The sequence below is a fragment of the Caenorhabditis remanei genome, chromosome I, assembly GCF_010183535.1.
Source record: "Caenorhabditis remanei strain PX506 chromosome I, whole genome shotgun sequence".
NCBI lineage: Eukaryota > Metazoa > Nematoda > Chromadorea > Rhabditida > Rhabditidae > Caenorhabditis > Caenorhabditis remanei.
The window spans coordinates 7967154-7989287 of record NC_071328.1 but is presented as its reverse complement, the minus strand read 5'-3'; the positions used below and the strand labels follow the sequence as shown (position 1 = coordinate 7989287).

Below are 22134 nucleotides of genomic sequence, written 5' to 3'. Positions count from 1 at the left end.
AACTCCAATTATCTTGTATTATAATTTTGAGATAATTAGTGAATATTCTGTAGTTCAAAAGAGTGGGTGCAGGTGCCTTTGATGCTGAGAACATCTGCATTATTCCCAGGAGAAAGAGTTTTTGGGAAAAAAGGGGCGGAGCAACCGATGGGAGAGGGTATATAAGGACCATCTCCACTCAATATTGCATACAGTTTGACTACTTGTGAGCAACAGTAACATCTTCTTCATCTACCAAAATGTCTGGATTCTTTGGAAGGATTTTCGGGTTCGGAGAATCAACCGACGGGTATGTTTTATTTCTTGTTTTTGGTCTACTTTATGAGCCTGTAAAACTCTTCAGAAATGTATTCTTTGATTTTTCAGTACCGCCGCCGAGGAGCCGATGATTGCAGAGGAAACTGTCGAACGCTCAGAATCCGGAGGTTCGTCTGGTAATGACTGTAGCTTCTCATTTGGAGAAGATTCTTCAGATGATGAGAAAATGGAGGAGAGCGGAGAAAGAACCGTTGAGGAGGAAGAGGTCTGCGAAGAATCGATCGAGGACTTAGATGACTCGATCGATAAACAAGAGTACTCTTTTGGAGAAGAAGAGACTGCTGAAAATTCTGAAGAGGTTCTCAATGACGGTGTCAAGGAGACTCAGAAAGAATCAACTCAAATTGATATCAATGAGAATCCAATAGAAGAAGCTCATTCAATCTCTCTAGATTCTGTAGATGATCTAAGCGACATTGAGCATGGAAATGAAACATCAGTTAAAGAAGATTCAGGAGAGGTTGATGAGCTCGTTCATCAGAATAACGGAGATTCAGAATATGGTGAAGATAGTTTCTCATTCGGGGAGGAATCTGAAGCGAGCGATTTCGAAGAATTCAGAAATATCAATGATGAGGTGGAAAGTGTTGGGAGCTGCTCGAGTCCATCTGATAATTCGTTTGAAGAATATGAAGATGCAATTAGTACTGAGAAGAGTGAATTCACGGAGACTTCAGAAGCCGTTCAGATTGAGCTCAACTCAGAATTGAATAACGAGAAAGTTTTGGATGAAGAGAAATTGGAAGAACATGAAGATGCATTGAATACGGAGGTGAAAGAGTTGGTTGTGGAGACTTTGGATATGACACAGAATGACGATTTTGAGTTGAACGACGAGAAATCAGAAGAAGGAAACGTCATGAAAAATGAACCGGACGCATTTGAAAACATGTCAGATGATTCAATGCTTCAGGAGGAGAAAAAAGAAAACGAAGTTTATGAAGTCATTAGTGATCCAGAAGACACCAGTGATAACGAGAGTCAACTCATTGACTTCACAATGAGTCAGATGCAACAAATGGAGTTGGAGAACAATGATGAGGAAGGTAAACTAGAAGTAGTTGCAACGGATTCCAAACAAGATGTCTAAGTTGTTGAGGAGGAGTTCACTGGAAAGTCTGAAACTTTGAAGAGAACGTCAGAAGACCCAGAAACAACTGAATCAGTGAAGAGCGGAGAGGTTGAGACTGAGAATCCAGACAAGCTTCGCCCAATCAAATGCGGATCGGAAACCATCGATAAAGAAGAGCATGTTGGTATCTGTGAAACATCTGTAAAAACTGGCACTCTCACTACTGATGATTCCATGAAAAAGAAGAGAAAATCGAAAAAGATCTCCAAGGAACATATTCTCGCCTACGAAGAGTACATCAGAGCTACTGAAGCTTATGAACTTGCCCTCGAACAACATGTTCGTCAGTTGGAACGGTGCTTGGCCGTCAATGAGAAAATTCTTCGCATCACCGGCACTGCAAAATAATTTATTATTTTCCATAACTCCTTTTTCTGTTCAGTTTTATTCAATGAATAAAGTATAATATTTTTTAAAAACTGCGTTTTCTTAATTTTATATGAAATATCTGGAACTCGGAGGTTCTGTTTCTTTTCCCTCGGAACAGTGCCGCAAGGATCCGGAGTATCCTCTGTTTTTGAAAAATAAAAACATTTTCAGACGTGCTTTTTTCCTAGTTCTGAGTACTGTAGAATGCACACACTGACGAAAAAATTTGGCACCCCCTCTCCCCTATCTCTTAAAAGTGTACAATGTGGCACTAGGGAGGTGGTCCACCCCCAAAGCACATTGGAGGCTTTTGGAAGAGAGAAGGGGGGCTCAGTGTGCACAGAGGAAAGGAAGCACATCAACTCTCTCATAGTGTGAGGAGGAGCTGGCGGCCTTCAGAAGCAAAAAGAAGAAGAAGCCGGGAGAAGAAAAGAAGGGGTTCGTAAATCGATGCACTTCCTTCAACATTCTGCGCTTCTTTCAATTTCATACTATTCCGATCACTTATTTTTTGGCTCCTCTTTTCTCCAACCCCATAAGGCATGGGAAAAGCAAAAAGAGGCATCTAAACCACACTTTTCAATGAGCTTCTGTGTGCATTTCATGTGGGACCAAAGAGGGCGGAGCTTCAGAGCTTCTTGTCACCTTTTCTCAGGACGACAGTTTTTTTCAGAATTTTCAGATTTTGAAAATCAGATGCTTTGAAATATATCGATCTCCCAGGAGGGTAATAAAGAAGGATACTGTAATATGTCTTTTTCAATTTGAGTATTTTCGGACTATGTGAAATTTTAGAACATTGTTTGATATCATTGATCTAGATATACGATGCTTCAGAATCTGAAAGTGTGATTTTAATTCCAATTTTTTCAAAATTTCGAGATGCATTTCCTGTGAAACAAACATTTGGCGTCATCTATTTGAGAGACGAGGTTTGATTGCTAGCTCCAGATGATCGTAACCTCTTTTCCCAATCGAAGAGCTGAAAGTTGATTGCTATGAAGCGCTGGATATTTGATTTACATCATCTAAAAATGATATCGTCATGAATTATCAGATTCTAAGAACTCTCAATAAGTTTTCCTACAACTCAACTCATGTTCTTGAATTTCAGTGTCGAATGTTGTCTGGTGGTCGAGAAACTACAAGAACAACAACAACAATTCAGTTCCCTCTCGACTCGTCTCATTTCTAAACCTCAAAACAAAAGGTTTTGAGTACGAAAAACATACATCCTTCTGCGTCTCAACTCCCAACCAATTGTCTGAGAAAAAGAAGAAGACAAAACGGGTCGACTCTTTTTAGTCACCCTACATCTTGTCCCCTTCCCATCCTCTTTTTTCGTCCCTTTGGCTGGTTTTGGGAGAGAGAGAGACGGCGACCCCCACGACGCCATTTAATGGATTTGTTTGCATTTCGTTGTGCATGTTTGCAGCAGGCTCCAGCTTCAATACTCTCTTCCGCCACTTTTTACACAATGCTCTTTTCTTTTTCTACTTTTATGACCTACTTTTGATCTGGTTTGAGAACTGAGTGAGAACTATTGAGGTTTCATTCTTGTTCCTACTAACTTGAGTTTATCTGTGATTCGATAGCTATCAGATAATCTTTTTCGTTTTTAAATTTGCCTGTCAGCATCTCGGTCTGATAAAACTTTTTTTTGTTGACAAGAGATAAAAAAGTTTGAAGATACTTCTCCTTCTGGATTTCGGAAATTTTCACAGCTTCCAAAATCTGTAAAACTATTTCAAACTCTATCAAAAATTTCGGAAATTCAACCTGTTGAGTATAGACGATATATGTCTTTTTAAAATAAGTTTCTGCCAATACACGTCTAACTGTAAATCAATGATTATCCATTACATCGTCATTTCTCTTTAAATCTGAAGCTTCCGAATTTCCAAAAGTCTCCTGCAGTTGAGTGATGTATAAACCTCATTTCCTCTCTGAGATACCGGAAGAATAGAGAAATTTGATCCAATAAAGCTACTTGACCCTCCTTCCTCTTTACCTTACATGACCTGAATAACCCCATAATTCTCTAAAACGTTTTCATTCATTGGATGTGGATTGTATTGCCCAGTCATTTATACTTTTCTACATTGTCGAAATGAGTCTATTTGCGTGTTTCAGGAGGTTTGTCTACACGGTTGATGACTCAATCTTCTTGATTAATTTTCATTACAACTAAACAAATCATAACTGTTGAAGATCGTTTAGGTTGGTTTTTGATAGATTGAAAGAAAGGAAAATTCTAATTCTTGTTGTTCCGATATCTCTCATTATCTACATCACTTCCTTGCCTCACAACATCAGTCGTGAGAACGTACTGTTTCCGTGGAGCTATCAGTTCACAGAAATATGTTTTACGTATTGTACAAATCCAAATATAGCGAAACGGTGGGATTACGGTAAACACTGGTGTGATCAGAGTGGGAATTCCTTTTGGTTGAAACATTTTGTAGATCAGTCTGTATATTTTTAATTGAACTGAATTTCAAACAATTTTTAATAGAATATCAAAATTTCCCGAATTATTTTAATCGACGAAACTTTACTTGTCTCTCTGTATTTCCAGAGTACGGGAGCATAAAGGCCATCTTCAAATGTAACAGCGGGATAACTGAGCAACCCAGTGAATCGATTATGGGAAAATGCTGCTTGAATTTGTTTAGTTATGAATTTCATGATCTTATTTCATGAACTCATTTTATTTCATAATCTTATTTCATGAACTCATGAACTCATTTCATGAACTCATGTTTAGTATCGAGAAACATTTTCTATCACGTAAAATTCTTGGAAATGAAAAAATGTATTCGAAAAGTGTTTTCTGGGGCTCACGTATATTATTTTTATTATAATTTTTATTTTCAGATTTATGTTCTAAACAAATTCTTATTGTTCTCAAGTGTATCGACATACTTTGTTCTCTTCATGTCGAAAGTTTCAACGGTATCCTGGAAACCAAACTTGTACTAGCGATATTTTTTCTTGTTTCTTTGTTTCACAGGGTGCGACGAAATTTCAAAACTTCTAAGTCTTTCCTCGTAGCAGTTTTCATCAAAATGCTGTATTGGGCCTATTTCAGTATTTTTCTATCTTATGTGTTATCCGTCACTAACAATAAAACAATCGTACTGGTGTGGGGAGTTCTCGAGGAGCCACATTCTCCATATAAGACTGTTAACGATTGGAACACTTGTGTGATGCAATGCTTGCAGGATGACAAATGTGTTGTAAGTATCGTTATTTTATAATGATTTTCTCTTTCCTCGGTTTTCCAGGTGATTCATAAGGTTAGTGATAACATTTGTCTGCTTTTTCATTTGGGAAATATAACTTTTGTACGAAAAGCGAATAGCTCATCGGGTCAGATTGTTGGCTTCAAAGTAATATAGTAAACCAAATTTCCTTTCAAGATGTGAATTTCAGAGGACTATGAACTCATGCCCGGTGAACATCGATGCTCCCTTGTTTGGACAGCAATCCGTTCCGGTAACGTCCTCCATATCCATCTCATTTTATTCAATCTCTACCTAAATTTTAGGAAAACGTTACTCAGAATAGTTTCACCTATAAGTATGAAATCAGTAGAATAGAGACAAATGGCTCAGTCACCTGGAAGTTTGAGTTTAACAACAGTGCTCAGTGTCAAGAAGATTCTTTTCCATTGATCAGAGGACAAAATCAAGTTTGCATTTCTGTAAGGTACTTCTCACAGTTTCGATCGCAAACAATAATTCAGGTCAGACTATTCGAAAGTCCAAATTTCTGCCAAAATCATAACTATGCCATGGAGATATGTAAATCTAGTGGAGCTACTGGCTTATCTGGATCATTCACATTCGATGAAGGCAAACAGATTGCTGGTGATTTCTTGAAACACAATAAAAATATCGTTTATATGCAAAATACTATTTTATAGCACTTGCTGATAGTAAATCTAAAACGGAACCAGCCGGTTCATACTCTCAAATCAACTTCTGGATAGACGGTAATCGAACCGCAGTGAATGAATTCTCACTAAACGACGACACTCTCAATGGAACCACAGGATACAAATGGGCAGAGGCGCCAGCAGCCGTACCACTATCCAGTTCATGTGTTTTTCTGGGAACACAGCGCGAGTTTATTGGGTTAGTGTATATACATCAGTGAGTTCTTTAAAGTTATTTTTTATGAGTACCGACTAATATTCAGATGCACCATCACCTCATCTCCTGGACTATTCTGTCAACGTGGGGCTATTTGTCGTACCGAACCTCTTTTCTTTCATTAAACGAAAAAAATTATTTATCTTGATTTTCTATTTGCCTATGCCTCGACTACCAACATGCAATTAAAAAAAATTATTCAAAAAGTTCCTTTCGTTCCTTGGTGATGAAAAATGAAAAAAGAAGAAGAATGTAGAGAAAACTGAAGAGGAAGATGTTGAAAACTGATGCGGTGGAGGAAGTTTTCTGATAATCAGAAAACTGTTATTACTCGGGATGTCCATATGCGGGATCAGCTGGTTAGAGGAGCACCTCTATTGTATACACAAATGTCCGAATTGGGATGAAATAGAGCTGCAGGTCAAGATCAACGTTATGGGTTAGCGCAGTCATAAAAATTGAAAAACTGAAGAGGAAGAGGTTGAGAACTAATGCGGTGTGGAGAAACTGTCGGTTAAGAGAAAACCAGTGTCTGCGGAAAAGTTATTTATCGGATCCAATGTAATCACATTGATTAACAAGACTGAGTTTTGAAATGGAATGGTGAAAATACAGTAGTGTGTGTAAAGGGATCATAGTATAAGGTTCTTGATGGTGGGATCTAACTTATAGTGGATGGAAACTAGAGCCCATTTAATATGCGCGACACGCTCTAATTGAACTCGACTCAATCGCAATAAGTTGTACCTTATAGTCCAAAGTATTACTAATCATGAGTGAACGGAGGGATCAAAAGGAAGTGCATGTAGGAAGGTCTCTTTCCCATTCCCTGTGCGAAACTATTTACATAAAAGAAGATACGAGACTGGTTCATACCACTTCCATAACTAACACCGTATTATTCTGATGCGAACCATCTCCACACTTCAAAGATTGAACTCAAATGAGCCCTCATTTTTACTGCACTTTTACGCAATTTCTCACACCATTTTCGGTTTTAAGTAGTTAATTTTGATTGTTTCCAACTTCCACCTAAAGGTTATTCGAATCAAGAATTTTTTGAAAATGCCCAATTAATCTTTTGATTTCCTCAAGCATCTCCAATCCGACTGATCTGTCAGTTACAGATGTTCTTTGTTGAAAACTCCACATGTTGAAATGGAAAACGAATTTTCAATTGAAAATAAAAGTTTTTTAGGCTTTTCAGATTTTAAAAGCAATTCAGATTTTAAAAAGAAAGAAACACTTTTCATTGATCTTTACATCCTTTTCAATATCATATCATTCATCTAATTTTGGGCACTTCCCCACAAAGATACCCTGCCAAACGTATCTTTGAAATCGTTGAATTTCTCATTGTGCATCTGAATTTAAGAAGATATCTGATTGAAAAATAGTAAGCCACTCACAATTCATCGTCAATTCCATAACTTTTATCACTGTTAATTTTGAACATGAGACAATCCTTTGTAGTACCATCAGGTTGATTGGAGTTCCAGAGAAATCCGGTTGGTTCAGAAGACAATGTCGGATCAGAGAATGTGAATGCCTGAAAAGAGAAGAACATATTTATTGTAGCCTTTGACAAACTGAACTTACACTTAATCCAGAACATGTTGGGTTCCCAACGCATTCAGGTTTCCGAACGCCATCAATCCATGCCGCACTCTCGTAATATTTAACTAAAGACTCGTATACGTTATTTTTAGCTATTTCTGAAAATGTCGAACTTTGAACTAAGATTTGTTCTTATTCACAGCAAAAGTTCTACTCACCTGTCACCGCTTGAAATTCTTCGGGCGTTTCAATACCACTCAAAACACCAGACCACCTTGCAGAACAGTTAGATACTGCTTCTTCTTGGGTAACTAAGGCGGCGTTGAACAACTAGAAAATAATAGTTTTTACAGTAATTGATAAAGTCACCAACGAAAAAACACCAAGGTCCCTTCGGCCTGATAGACATTTTAACACCTGCAGATGAACACATAGTTACCCCAGTCGAATTGAAATTCCACATTAGATTATCTGGATCATAATTGATTGAGTAACCATGATAGGACTGCCTTCGAAGAGTATCATTGTATCCAAGTACATAACCCTGACAATCATTATTTGAAAAGTCTTCTCTATGGAAACTCTTACTCCTCCAGATAATGTATCATTTGCCGGACAAGTCGACGAATTATCTCTGTTCAATTTGAAAGCAACTTTTACTTCAGAACTGTATCGCCGTTTCACTGATTGAAGATCTCCGATTTTGAATAATTGACAAGTAGTGTCAGATCCATTGTTGAAAATGACCTAGAAATACACACAGAAAAGTACTTGATAACGTTTTTTCCTCCCTGACCATACACATTTCGTCATTTACACAGTAATCCAAACATCCATCCCAATCGAAAGTCAACGAACTATAACTACTGTAAGACACGGGGGACTTATTGGTCACTATTACTGTGCTACTATTAGTAATCTGAAATTATTCTTCTGAATGAAACAGATAACTGTAGCAACACTTACGCCAATCAAACATATGGAGAATACAATAAGGAAAGAGGTAATGAAAAAGAACATGGCAATCCAAAATAAGAAGAACAAATGGGAGAAAGAGAGTGAAGTGACAAATATTCTGTAGGCGCATTAATTCACTAACTATGGAAACGGAACGAAAAACGGATCGGGAAAGAAAAAATGATTGTTTTGATGTTCTGAACTTTGTTTCTATCCACCGAATAAACACACTAGAAACAACGGAAAATTGTGCATCATGAATCTTGGAACAGTGATTCAAACCAACGAACAAAGGTGTACATTTTGCAAATTCAGACAATAAAACTGCGTTAAGAGTGAAAAACTACCATTCGGAACTCAAAAATTACTATTTACTAGTAGTGTTGTCGGGAATTCCGACTTCCGACTTCCGACTTCCAGTCTTTTTTTCACTTCTAACTTCCGACTTCCGGCTTCCGGATAAGAAAATTTTCACTTCCCGACATCTCTGTTTACTACTACGTTTTTTTTCATGTTCAATTTGTAGAGTTTCAAATGCTGTTTGTTCGAAAGATTTTTCCATTTTCTAATTTCCTGTACGCCATAATTCGTACTATTATTACACTGTGTTTTGTTGGGATGATCACCAGCTGATACGTCTTCCATTTGTTACGGGAAACTTCGTCTAGACAATACATTGGTACAGGAAATTAGATATCTATACGATAGTCTGTTTCAAGATTTCAGAGAAAATCGTCAGGTGTCTCGTATTTTTCTAGAAAAAACCATCCAACATGGTCACATTTACAACGCGATTTGTCTAGATGTGCCTATCAGAACTATAAATTTCCAGAAGGTTATGTTCTCTGAAAAATTATATTAACTTTTGCTCGAAGAAATCTCTGCCAGGCAAATGATGATTTTTCTGAAACAGTTCTATACATTCACAGATTTTTTCCCTAAAAGCTCTTTCCAGTTTTTTACTTTTTTTTCTTCTTTTTATTGCAGAAATGTATCTTTTTCCAATGCGACTCCAAAGTTTCTTTCGCTTCACAGAATTCGTGTTTTTTTTTCTCGATGTGGAGGAAAATAAAATTTATTTCCATCATGTTTTTGTTCAATTTAAAACCAACCTTGTTATTTTTTCAAATTTCTATGCTATTTTTCGAATTGTGGTTCGCAAAGATCAATTTGATCCTTTTGGTATCTTCTATTATTTATAGGATCATGCAAATTTTTGTTACGCTAAATCTTCAAACAGAAAACCAGGAAGATATTCTGTCGTCAAAAGATTTTTGGATTAGCAGATAATAATGGAAATATACGTAATAGACATGAGTAAAACAGATTCTGGATTTAGGGAGATTGGGTATAAAGGATTATAGTAGTCAAAATGTCACTAACATATTCGTGGATTTTTTGAATTTCTGAATTTTCGGAACATTTTCTTAGGAATTGACAATATTTGGGTCTAAATTTTGCAGAAACCTCATAAAAATGCCTTATTTCATTCATATTTTTGCCTTTGACCACAATTTTTGGATCTCGTTCAGTATGATCTTCCCAACTGACGCGTTTACTGTCATTGGTTGTTTTGTTTCCTCCCAGATTTTCCCGTGATTCGACCACTGAATCAGATTTATGCTCAGGACAAGATTAATCTAGAAAACGAGATTACGCAGACAGATAACGTTTTCAAAAATTTCAGTAATCTCATTCATTCAATTGAAATATGAAATTTTGCACGTTTGAAATGCTCGATTCCACAATGAATAAGTTATTTTCTCTGAAATTCTGAAATGAGTATCTAACAAATTGAAAAGCTTCGCCTCTAAAAATTTTCATCTTCTTCTTCTTTTTTTTAAATATTTTTCAGACAATTTCCATTTTTTTCCTCCTTTTCAACCTCCTCATATCCTTCAATTAATACTGCTCTTTAATCCTCTATTTCATAAAAATTACATATTTTTGTCCTTTTTCAAATTTTTGTTTTGACCGTAAAAACAATTGGTCAGCAGAGTACTCACGAGGTTTAAACCTATTCAGGAAGAAAATGGGCGGGGCTTCAGGACTATAAGGGGCGGAGTCTAAATGATCAGTCGTGTTAATCTGATATTTATGAGTTCAACTTTACTTCTCAAAACGGAGATTTCATGTGTTTTCTAGATTTCGAATATTGATTTAAAAAATTTGTTCAGCAATGTAGAATACTGAGTTTATATGAATTTAGCCCAGATCTAAAGAAGAAAATTCAGAATCACTAATTTCTTAATTAAAAAATTTGAAGTTGCCTGTCTCCGATATTTAAACTTTTTATGTAAATTCTCTCAAGTGAATTTTGAAAGTCTCAAATGTTCAGTTTTCATTTTGTGAAAAGCAATCAACTAGAGAAAAAGTTGACATTTCCGGGTTTGTTGCAATTTCACCTGCACAATAAACGTTTCAAAATTTCAATTATTTTCCAGTCTGTTCCACTTAACAAACAATTTTCGGTTGTATTCTCATAGATCGGCTCAAATTGAGATTTTGAATTAAGATTCTCTAGATTGCAAGCTTCGTTAGCGAGTTTCTCAGCACTGTTCTGCTGCCTGAAGTTCAGATAGGATTGTCATCTTCCAGTACGAATATCTAAGTTCAATACTACCAGCTGCTCAATTTTCCAGACAGGTTCTCCAACTTTTCGCGTTTTCTGATCCTTCAAATATAATCTCGATTGAAATTTCAGCTCGATGTTTTTGAAAATCCCTCTTTACACCCGACTGAATAACCAAATCGACACTTTTTGTACTTGCAAACTCTCTCAAAAACAGAATCACCTTTCTTTTTGTGCAAAAAGAAGTGTCAACTGACGTAAAAACAATGATGTGTCAGTGGACATTTATATTATGAAAAGGTGGTATTAGTTATAGAAAATATTAGAATATCTATTTATTTTCGGTCATTTATTTTTCCGCAGGAACCGAAATGGAAGCAAATAGTGATCTAAGAGTTAGAAGAATAGCACTCGAAATCATCTTTCCAGATTCAAGATCTTGTCGTCTGATGTTCTTTTTTCTTTAAAATCGTTCTCTGCTTCAGTTTTTTGACAATTCGTTTGCTACATGAAGAAATAGGTGATTCGTAATATTGATTTTGAGCATAACAGTTTTTTTTGAAAACTGATAGATACAGTACCGCTCAATGGGATATGAAGTTTTGGTTTTTCGGCCCCAACTTCTTTCAAACTGGTCGGATTGACCTGAAATTTTGGGAAAACATTTATTGCAGAGTTTTCCTTATATTTAATCAATGTTCTAGATGAAAAATCATTTTTTACAAATTTTTTGTGAAATTTTCGATAATCACGAAAATTCGAAAAATCTCATATTTTTAATTCCATGACCGGTGTATCAAAAATAGAGTGTGTAATAAGTGTTTATGCTTAATTTTTAATAGAAAACGTCTTGATTCTCATTTTTTTACTACTGGACCACCTCTCTTGACTTGTTACCCATGTCTCCCGGGCTGTCAAAGTTTGGTAGTACTAATATATGGAGTATTACACTTCAAACACATGTAAAACGTGCATTTTCCGTAGAAAACAGTATAGAGGTTTACAAGGCAATAGAGTAAAACGTGGAAAACATGAATTAAACACTTTTTTCTTGATAGAACTCATAAATCAATTTTTGGGGCCCTCCAATTGTCAAATGCTGCATATCTGGTATCAATGTCAGACCCTCTCCGGACGGAAATTATGCATTTATCCAGTACCTTTGGCTTTACAATTTATGGAACTTGTTATTTGAACAATTGTGAATATTCTGAGCCTAGTTTCGATAAATAATTGAGTTTTTACAGTACTGTTTCTTTGAAAAGGATCTTTATCGTGATCATGTTCTGATAGCATTTTTTAATCGTCTTATGACTACATGAGACAGTATGAGAGAGGACATTTCTACTGTTTTTAATCTTATTTGGGTCCTTTTCTAACGTGAATGATCAAAAACAGCATCAATACGATATGATTTTTGAGTAAAACCAAAAATGTAAAAATTCGACATTTTCGAACAGCTGAGAGTAAGACAACATGGAGTGATCCATCTTATTAATGCAATAATCCATCTTATTAAACGTGCGTATCGAAACTAGGCTCAAAATATTGGGAATAGTTCAAATAACAAGTTCCATAAATTGTAAAGCCAAAGGTACCGGATAAATGTATAATTTCCGTCCGGAAAGGGTCTGGCATCGAAACCAGATATGCAGCATTTGACAATTGGAGGTCTCCAAAAATTAATTTAGGGATTCGTCGTTCTTTAAGGTTCCAATGGATCTCAAAAAAGACTCAAAAAAGTTACCACTGCTGAAACTTCCATTTCTGGCACAACGACTTGTATTGTTTCAGACTGATCCAATTGAGATGTGAGTTATTATTCCTTTCTCCTTGATTTTTCACATATCCATTACATTTCAGCCTGGAGATGAGTTTCTTATCAAAGCGATTGAAAAGGACTATACAAAGTTCAAAACCTCGATTGGAGTTGATCAATTACTACTTCACCATTCCTGAACAAATGAAGATCATCGTTCAAACTTCTTTGAGTACTCAAAATCAAGTTTTGTTTGATTTCAAAAAAGAATTGGAAAACGGTCAAAAGAAGATAATGAATGGAAAAGAGACACTTCTGAGAAGAAATCGAGAGTCTTTCACTTTGAAATGCGAACAAAGCGTACAGAAAAATGCTGAAAAGTGCGAATTCTTGATTCAATATCTGAAAAATTTGTTCACAGTCAACAACACATGCTTGCAATGTTATATGATTTTTCCAAAATTTTCATTTTATGAACGAATCAAGCCTAACCAAGTGGAACTCCAAAAAGTTCATTTGAGTGTTGAAGATGGAAGAAAGTTGTTAGGATATCATACATTGGAACGGTTGAAGTTTGACGAATCGAAAGTTCTCACCGGTGGGAAGCGAGAACATTTCCAGTTGAATGTTCGATCACTAAACGTGTTTCAACAAAATGAATGGCTTGCTTTTTCATCGTTTCTAACTATGAAATGTGAAGTTATTTGTTTGACTCTCAATGAGCCCTCACGACCTTTCAACTCGACCGATTTGTCTTCTCTTGTCCTAGCTTGGTACAATGGAAAACTAGAAAATTTCAAGTCATTCGAGATGTCTCTAGACTACGAAGCCATAGAAGAATCGTTTAGAAACCAAGTGTTTGCCATTCTAGATGAAGCAAATGTTGTGTAAGTGTTACAGTTACTTTTTTTAAAATGATGCAAATGAAGATCCTGTTGATCAATTTGCAAATTGATGTGTTCACATACATACATAAATATCACTCCTTAAAACTGTTAATAAACTTTTTTCAGATCCATTGACCATCCGAAAGGGAGAAGAATCATAAGAAAAGATGAGGAGAAAGCTGGGATGTATTTCTTCAACTATTTTCATTTCCGGAAAATTTCGAAATAATTGTGAGCTTAACAATATTGGAACTTTCAAACTTTGTATTTAATATACCTAATTTAGCGTATATTGTTTCAATTGTTTCTTCGGTTAAAACGTTTATAATCATGATTTGTTTTGTTTAAAAAATAAATGTTCGATTTTTTATTGAATGGAAAAGTAAAAAATCAAACAACTCGGCAGTCGTGTGGCAACTTTAGGGCGGAAGTTGAGGTCGATTCGGCTTTAGATCGGATCTTGGTCACCTTTGAAGCAGTCTCGGTACTTTTACCCACAAGTTAAAGGAACGGCGGCTTCAGATCGGATCTTGGTCACCTTCTGGTCAGAAGTTAAGAGAATGTCGGCTTTAGCTCGGACATTGGTCGGCTTCTGATCAGAAGTTTCGATCTGACTGTCCGCTGTCGGAAGTTGATCGGACCTTGGTCGGATTTTAAGAGCGTCGCGTGTCTCGCAACGCGTGCTTTTTGTTTTTTCAATAATTTTTCGAAGTTTTATTTATTATTTCGTCTTACTGATAAACGTTTTTTGATTCAATTTAGCTTATCTTTATCAAAACTTAAATTATTTTCCAATCAGATTACGAAATTTCATGGAGATAAACGAATTTCGTTAGTGGAGGTGCTCAAGTTCAGTGGAAAAGTTATTGTAACTGACTTTTTTTTATCTCATAACCGAAAATCTCCAAGTTTTTTCAGGTTCTCACTAAAAAGCAAACAATACGAACTTCCCACCTTGAATATATCGACCGAAGGTAAAATATGAAAGTGAAAAAACATAATTAAATAATGTGTTTTACAGAAATTTTCTGACGAAGTCTAAATGTGGACAACAAATCGAGCATACCAGGAATACTTCGAAAAATAATTGTATTTAGTTGTTTTTATGCGCTCAGAAGTTGGTCGGAAGTTGGTCGTATACGACGTCGTATCTCACAGTCATTCAAAGTGATAATGCGCACAACAGACATAGCTGGCGCGCTTCCCGTTTTTTAAAGTTTTGTGTCTCCTCCCTTTAAATTCTACCGTAACCCGAAATTCAATTAATTGAGCTTGCGAGCAAAATTACCGAGTTCTATGATAAAACGAGTGAATTCGTCGAAAAGAAAGGTGTAGAAGTGAATAAGTGTCCATCAAACCTCGAGATGCAGCTTTTCAACGCCAAAAAGTCTGTTTAATTTTTTTTTGAAGAAACAAAAAACTTCCAAATTTTCAATAAAAAGTGCATTTCTCCTGCTAATTAAGTCTTTCCAGTTGCTGTTATGCTATTTTGAAGTGTTTCAAGTACTTCTAGACCAAAAAATTAACAAAAAACAAAATTTTTAGAAAAAAGTTGAATTTAAAAATTGATTCAATAATTCCAGTTCTGGATATTATAACACGTATTTACGCTTAAAATGTTCGCAACAGTCATCTTCATAAATGTTACTAGACGAGAAGAAATGAAATCGCTCCAATTTTTCGTATTTCTTCTGAAAGTGGCAAAAAATGGCTTTTTCAGTTGATTTTCTTTAAAGTCTTTCAACTTTTTTATTTTTTGACAATATGAGAGAAGATTACACTCAAACGATGTATTTTTGCCCGCTGAACATTTGTTACTACTTTTGAACCAGCGAAAACGCTGAAATTTCGAGAAATCGGTGAATAATTGGGTTTTAAGCTTAAAAACGAGAATCGCGCCAACGATCGGCGCAATCGCGCTCCGCCGCGGATTATCACTTTGAAGGACTGTGTATCTTGGTCGGCATTTAATTTTTAGGGTACAACAATTTTAGGGTACAACAGGGTACAACTGATTTTAGGGTACAACTTTCATAATTTTAGGGTACAAAACTGAAAGGGTACAAAAATTTTAGGGCTCAACTATTTTGGGGTACAAACTTCTGATAATTTTAGGGTACAACTGAATACAATTTTAGGGTACAACCAATATAATTTTAGGGCACAACTAATTTTTGTTGCTAGTTATCGAAATTTTGAGATTTCCTGAAAATTTTGATCCTAGGGTACATAGAATCAGAGACTACAGTGAACCATAAGGTAAATCGAGGAGCTTGAAGTACATCCATGGGGTTATCATAGGGTACATCGACTCAGAATTTTCATAAAATTTTAGAAGTCACAGAGTTTTCATTAATTTTTGAGAATAGTTTTACAGTTGCAGTTCAGGAGCTGCTTTTTTCAGAGGGATAAAATAATAAGATTTTTAAAGATGATGTTAGAGTCAATTATAGAAACTCCAATATGAGTATCTAGCAAATGGTTGTTTGAATAGTTTTTATCATACTTGCGAACCGGGCCGAAACGGGCCGACACGGGCCGGCGCGTAACTCGCTTCAAACTCAATATTATGAGCTCAAAAATATACCAAAATGTAGATCTCGACGAGTTCTATCTCCGTGACCCACTGCGGGCCGCATGGCTATTTGGTAATGTGCCGCGGGCCGGGCTAGAATGGCTTTTTTGGCCATTTTCGCGTTTTTTGGCACTTTTTCCCGGCCCGCGGCACAATAACAAATAGCCATCCGGCCCGTAGTGGGTCACGGACATAGAACTCGCTGAGATCTACATTTTGGTATATTTTTGAGCTCATAATATTGAGTTTGAAGCGAGTTACGCCCCGGCCCGTGTCGGCCCGTTTCGGCCCGGTTTGCAAGTATGGTTTTTATGTTATATCATCTTTCCCAAAAGATCAGTAACATGTTCATGGAACTCCGTCTGTAAATCTTTTTTTCCAAATTTGATGAAAACTCTGTGACTTTTAAAATTTCATGAAAATTCTGACTTGATGTACCCTATGATAACTCTATGGATGTACCTCATAATTATAGCTCCTCGATTTACTTTATGGTTCACTGTAGTCTCTGATTCTATGTACCCTAGGATCAAACTTTTCAGGAAATCTCAAAATTTCGATAACTAGCAACAAAAATTAGTTGTGCCCTAAAATTATATTGGTTGTACCCTAAAATTGTATTCAGTTGTACCCTAAAATTATCAGAAGCTTGTACCCCAAAATAGTTGTGCCCTAAAATTTTTGTACCATTTCAGTTTTGTACCCTAAAATTATGAAAGTTGTACCCTAAAATGACGAAAGTTGTACCCTAAAATCAGTTGTACCCTGTTGTACCCTAAAATTGCTGTACCCCAAAAATTAAATGCCATCTTGGTCGGCTTTAGTAGCGGTCTTGTCCAGAATACGACCAACCTCCGAGCTGAAGCCGACCAACTTCCGTGCTAAAGCAGCCGGTGACTGCCGAGAAGGATGTCCAGTCAATGGGTAGACTTTTCAAGTTTAGTTTTGAACTTTTTTCGTTCAAAAATCTGAATATTAATTGGTGGCTTGAATTGTCCTGATGCTGCTTTGTTCAAATTGACTCATGCAGACTGCGTCAATTTAGTAACTATAATTTAAAACATGTTGTGAGAAAACTGAGTTACAGTGAAATTCACTTTCAGTTACAACTAATGAAGTTTGAAACTTGCGTGTACAAACTTGTCTCTTTATTTTCTCTTCATTTATTTCGACTCCCAGCACGGTCTCCTACGCGTGAAAATTTTTATTAATTTGCACGTCGTCTGCGTTAGAGTGTCGCCTCGCAAGACACCCTGTCCCGCGAGTAGCGAGAGTTCATGCGAGTCCCGCGGGAATTCGGTCTCGGTTCGTCCCGGTTCGTCTCGCACTCTGTCTCGGTTCGGTTCGGTTCGTCTCGGTTCGGTTTGTCTCGCATTCGGTTTGTCTCGATTCGCAAAAAGTTCTGAAAGTTCATTTCCCGAAAATTACTCGCAAAGCTTGCAAGACAAAGCGAACTGTTCGCAAATTTGACGTGAATTTCATTTTCTATTATAAATTCATTTTCTATTGTTTTTTTTTCTCTTTTGGGACTATTTTCGTGAACTCTCCTCGTGGATTATAAGAAAGATGTTTTTGCCACGTACGGAAAATTAGAGGGCTTTCGGATAAGATGTTCTTTTCTTCGAACTAATCCTTCAAACAGAACAAGTTTATTTAGTACTAATGAAGAAAAAGAAATGATATGAAAAATGTTTTAGAGAATCAAGTAATAAATTAGAAAAGTTATGAGTTATCATTCATCATTCTCCTCATGTTCGTGATCCACTTCTACATCCGCATTATTTTCCTCATCCTCATCATTGTATTCTCTCTCGAAACCAAATGTGTCCAAATCCAAATGTTTCTTCTTGTGAGCATTCTCTTCAAGTTCCTGCTCCAACCGTCGAAAGAAATAGTGAGGTTCTAAAAACCAGGAAAGTGATCAGTTGATGAAGTGTACTTACTTTTCTATTGAGAAGCAATTTCCGAACCTCTCGTCTGCTCGACTCAGCCATAGTTGAAATCGTTCTTTGAACTGTATCCGCACTCATCCCTTCAACACCCGCATTACTCAGAAACATTTTGAAGAATTTATTTTCCATAAGACGAAATGAGACACCACCCGTAGCAATTGCTCTAAAAACTGAGATTGATCTTATTTTTCTAGAAAAAACCATCCAACATGGTCACATTTACAACGCGATTTGTCTAGATGTGCCTATCAGAACTATAAATTTCCAGAAGGTTATGTTCTCTGAAAAATTATATTAACTTTTGCTCGAAGAAATCTCTGCCAGGCAAATGATGATTTTTCTGAAACAGTTCTATACATTCACAGATTTTTTCCCTAAAAGCTCTTTCCAGTTTTTTACTTTTTTTTTCTTCTTTTTATTGCAGAAATGTATCTTTTTCCAATGCGACTCCAAAGTTTCTTTCGCTTCACAGAATTCGTGTTTTTTTTTCTCGATGTGGAGGAAAATAAAATTTATTTCCATCATGTTTTTGTTCAATTTAAAACCAACCTTGTTATTTTTTCAAATTTCTATGCTATTTTTCGAATTGTGGTTCGCAAAGATCAATTTGATCCTTTTGGTATCTTCTATTATTTATAGGATCATGCAAAAAAAAAAAACAGATTCTGGATTTAGGGAGATTGGGTATAAAGGATTATAGTAGTCAAAATGTCACTAACATATTCGTGGATTTTTTGAATTTCTGAATTTTCGGAACATTTTCTTAGGAATTGATATGATCGAAATAACAACATCATAAAAGTCCATTGTTCCGATTACACCATTTTCATCAGGTGTTAAAGAACCTGACCATCCCAATTCAGCTTTTCTCACTAATCGGACCTGAAATATTGCAATTATGTCTTGTTTTACAGCTCAACTTTTTTCCTAACCGTTGTCTTGGATGGTTACCGAAAACCAATAGTCATCAGTGTTCGGCACTAAGAAGGTACACGAATAATTGCGTAAATATATTATTATAAAGCAAATTAATGAATATTCTCGTCCGGTTCTCATACATCAGGAAATTCATCGTCATCATGAAATGCACAGAATCCATTGACTTGAGAAGCCAGGCTATACAAAGTATCAGGATATAATCCACCAGATGGAGTTCTATTAGATATGATGTAAATGTAACGTGACGTTCACAAAGCTTGGAAACTAATTGAGAAATATCAATTTCGTTCGGATACAGTTTCACCAGAATCACCAGTTTAGCACCACAAATTGGTGCAAATGGTGATATCGAGGAATCTGTCGATCATTTTCAAAACATCACTTCCAATCTGGTTACCAGAAAAAACCTAGTGACGGATCGGGTTGATGATTCATTATTGTAGAACTAGCCCCGCTTAAATTAAAATTCATAGATGGCCTTCGAAGTGGGATTCACTGACCTCCAATCATCATTAATGAAGAATGCATCTTCATTCTCAACATCGAATCGCACAGTAGCAACGTAATTATAATGAGGAGATTCCGTGCTTTGTGCTAAAACATGCCATACGTTGTTGATAACTTGAGCAGCAAGGTCGTTTGTATAAGAAAATAAAAATGTAGTTGGAGTGAGTGGATTGCAAGAAGTATCATCTGAAACATATTCATTAAACGATGCATTCATGGCTTATCCCTGAACAATATAGAAATATTCTAATTTTCAATCCTAAAACTCCGAACTGGGGGTACTTCTGATTTGATTTTATATTTATTTGAATAGCTGTAAATGCATATTAAGAGGGAAGTGGTGATAGGTTCAGAGACTAGCACAGAGATATCCACACAGCACCCTACGCCTCCAATGCGCCTGAGAGGAGCTGCTTTTCGTGCGTCAGAAAAGCCGTTGGCGCGCGAAGCGTGCATACCGTAAATTTGACATTTTCATTATTCGAATATCATATTTTCGTCTAAAATTTCGGTAAAAATGATTATATTCGGAAAAATTCATAAATTTATCAAAATAGACGTTCAAGGGCAATGAGAAAACACTGAATTTCGAGAGAAAGTACGACAAATAAAGAGAAAGAAATAAAAAGTAATTGAATTCTTCTTTTTTTCCAATTGTGAACAAAAAACGTCGTTGTTTCTTCCAGCATGCCGTTCGTTGTTGAAATAACCTGAAAGAATATTCAGCGGCGAAGTATTTTCTGAAATTCTCCAACTAACCGCTTGTTGCAATATCTCTGACGGGAAATATCTGGAAAATTAAATATTTAAAGAACTATTGAGGAGTTTTTTTTTTTAATTTTAAGTTAATAAAATAGAAAAAACGCAATAAATTTCATTATAAAGGCAAAAATTCAAAAAAATCAAATGGTGAAATACGAGAAACACTGAGTAAAAACGAGAGACGCAGAGACACCGCTAAAGCGCCAACGCACGCATAGTACGCCTTGTTGACAGATCGACGTCACAAAGCTCCCCAGGATTTTGGAGGTGTAGGGACCAGTGATCCACAATGTCTCCCTATTCAACAACTAAACTACTGTCGAAAAAATAAAGTTTCGACAAGGATTTTCAAAAAAAATTTCGCGCGCTGAAACGCGCAAGCGCATAAAGTTCTGGGCGGAGCTTAAACTGCAAGCGGCGCGGTTCTTAATTTGGAAAAAACAACTGGAATTAGAACCGCGCCGCTTATTTAAGCTTGCAGTTTAAGCTCCGCCCAGAACTTTATGCGCTTGCGCGTTTCAGCGCGCGAAATTTTTTTTGAAAATCCTTGTCGAAACTTTATTTTTTCGACAGTACCTGATAGCTCCCCTACTTGTTTCAATGAAATGACAACAATGACTCACGAAGAATATGATTATAATGAAGCTGTTCTAAAAAAATGAAGACAATGTGAAAGAAGAAATCTCATTTGATCACGAGGAAAATTATATAGTAAATCAAAAGTCAAAATTTATTGGATGTTTTTTTTTGTTTAGGATAAATGAATGTAGTTGATATGAGTGTCACACGAGTCCAAACTTTGCATCCTACGTCTTTTAACTTTTGAAAGCTTAAACGTTTTTAATATTCTAGTAATGAAATTTGACTGACATCTACAGGGAAATGTATGTTTATCTTCAGATAACACTCATTATTTTGTTACTATAATGTTGTTTGATCGATCAAATGTTCAAAAACCATTCGCATATTAAATGAAGTCACCATGAACTAATTATCATCTCATCTCGAACACTTATCACTTTTTCATTCAAGTCAGTGTATTTCGCTCAATGAAGCTGTTCCTATTCTTCTTCTTATCAATTTTCAGTATCTGCAATGCATGTTTGGTGATTCAGTACTCCGTTCCACGTTAGTCAGCTCAAATCACAGTATATCTTCTCTCTTCAACTTTTCAGCAGCCTGCGCTTGCAAAGCTCAAAAGCTTGATAGTAAAAATATTTTCAAAAACGTCGTGGAGACCAACAAATATTATTATAATGTGACGACAAGTGTGATCAAGGCACCTGAATTGAGAATCGATGACTGTTCGGTGTCCATGTATTGCGAAGAAGACTACAGATTGTTCGTATTCGATACAGACAAGGAAGAATATGTAAGTAATTTGATGAGTCATAATACCAGCAAAACTTCATGATATAGTTTGGTGAATATCCCGCAGAAGGGTTCTGCAACTCATACCTCAGAAATGGCAAGTCGATACTAATGGAGAGCTTAAGCAATTCAACCAACTCAATGGTGTTTGTGTTCCCAAAAGTAAAGAAAAAAATTGATGGAGGTGACAAAATACATTCTATATTCAGCTAAGTGTCCGTGTACATACGTCCTACTTGACAATTCCAACGGAGCAGACTATCTTGGAGACAACAACTACTACCAAAACACTCTGAAACATTACAAATTTACAACATCTA

The 22134-nt window shown here is 36.1% G+C and overlaps 6 protein-coding genes across 6 annotated transcripts; 4 read left to right on the top strand and 2 right to left on the bottom strand.

The window, feature by feature from the left end:
- Window positions 1–239: 239 nt before the first annotated feature.
- GCK72_001572 (uncharacterized protein) lies at window positions 240–1798 on the top strand (the record flags this gene model as incomplete). Its single annotated transcript, XM_053723035.1, has 3 exons — window positions 240–289; window positions 367–1364; window positions 1410–1798. 3 exons carry the CDS (start codon window positions 240–242, stop codon window positions 1796–1798), a joined length of 1437 nt encoding a protein of 478 aa, XP_053591680.1.
- Window positions 1799–4887: 3089 nt separating this feature from the next.
- On the top strand, window positions 4888–6101 carry GCK72_001571 (uncharacterized protein; the record flags this gene model as incomplete). The annotated part of the gene is made up of 7 exons (XM_053723034.1): window positions 4888–5058; window positions 5107–5211; window positions 5255–5317; window positions 5370–5525; window positions 5568–5691; window positions 5748–5976; window positions 6023–6101. The coding sequence occupies 7 exons, from the start codon at window positions 4888–4890 to the stop codon at window positions 6099–6101; spliced, it is 927 nt and encodes a 308-aa protein (XP_053591679.1).
- Window positions 6102–7261: 1160 nt separating this feature from the next.
- On the bottom strand, window positions 7262–8553 carry GCK72_001570 (uncharacterized protein; the record flags this gene model as incomplete). Its single annotated transcript, XM_053723033.1, has 8 exons — window positions 7262–7340; window positions 7386–7525; window positions 7576–7691; window positions 7752–7863; window positions 7973–8077; window positions 8122–8280; window positions 8330–8452; window positions 8500–8553. 8 exons carry the CDS (start codon window positions 8551–8553, stop codon window positions 7262–7264), a joined length of 888 nt encoding a protein of 295 aa, XP_053591678.1.
- Window positions 8554–12778: 4225 nt separating this feature from the next.
- GCK72_001569 (uncharacterized protein) lies at window positions 12779–13937 on the top strand (the record flags this gene model as incomplete). Its single annotated transcript, XM_003115148.2, has 3 exons — window positions 12779–12873; window positions 12926–13708; window positions 13835–13937. The coding sequence occupies 3 exons, from the start codon at window positions 12779–12781 to the stop codon at window positions 13935–13937; spliced, it is 981 nt and encodes a 326-aa protein (XP_003115196.2).
- Window positions 13938–18015: 4078 nt separating this feature from the next.
- GCK72_001568 (uncharacterized protein) lies at window positions 18016–19898 on the bottom strand (the record flags this gene model as incomplete). The annotated part of the gene is made up of 3 exons (XM_053723032.1): window positions 18016–18185; window positions 19582–19628; window positions 19675–19898. The coding sequence occupies 3 exons, from the start codon at window positions 19896–19898 to the stop codon at window positions 18016–18018; spliced, it is 441 nt and encodes a 146-aa protein (XP_053591677.1).
- A 1594-nt stretch (window positions 19899–21492) lies between these two features.
- GCK72_001567 (uncharacterized protein) lies at window positions 21493–21857 on the top strand (the record flags this gene model as incomplete). The annotated part of the gene is made up of 2 exons (XM_053723031.1): window positions 21493–21571; window positions 21619–21857. The coding sequence occupies 2 exons, from the start codon at window positions 21493–21495 to the stop codon at window positions 21855–21857; spliced, it is 318 nt and encodes a 105-aa protein (XP_053591676.1).
- Window positions 21858–22134: the final 277 nt, after the last annotated feature.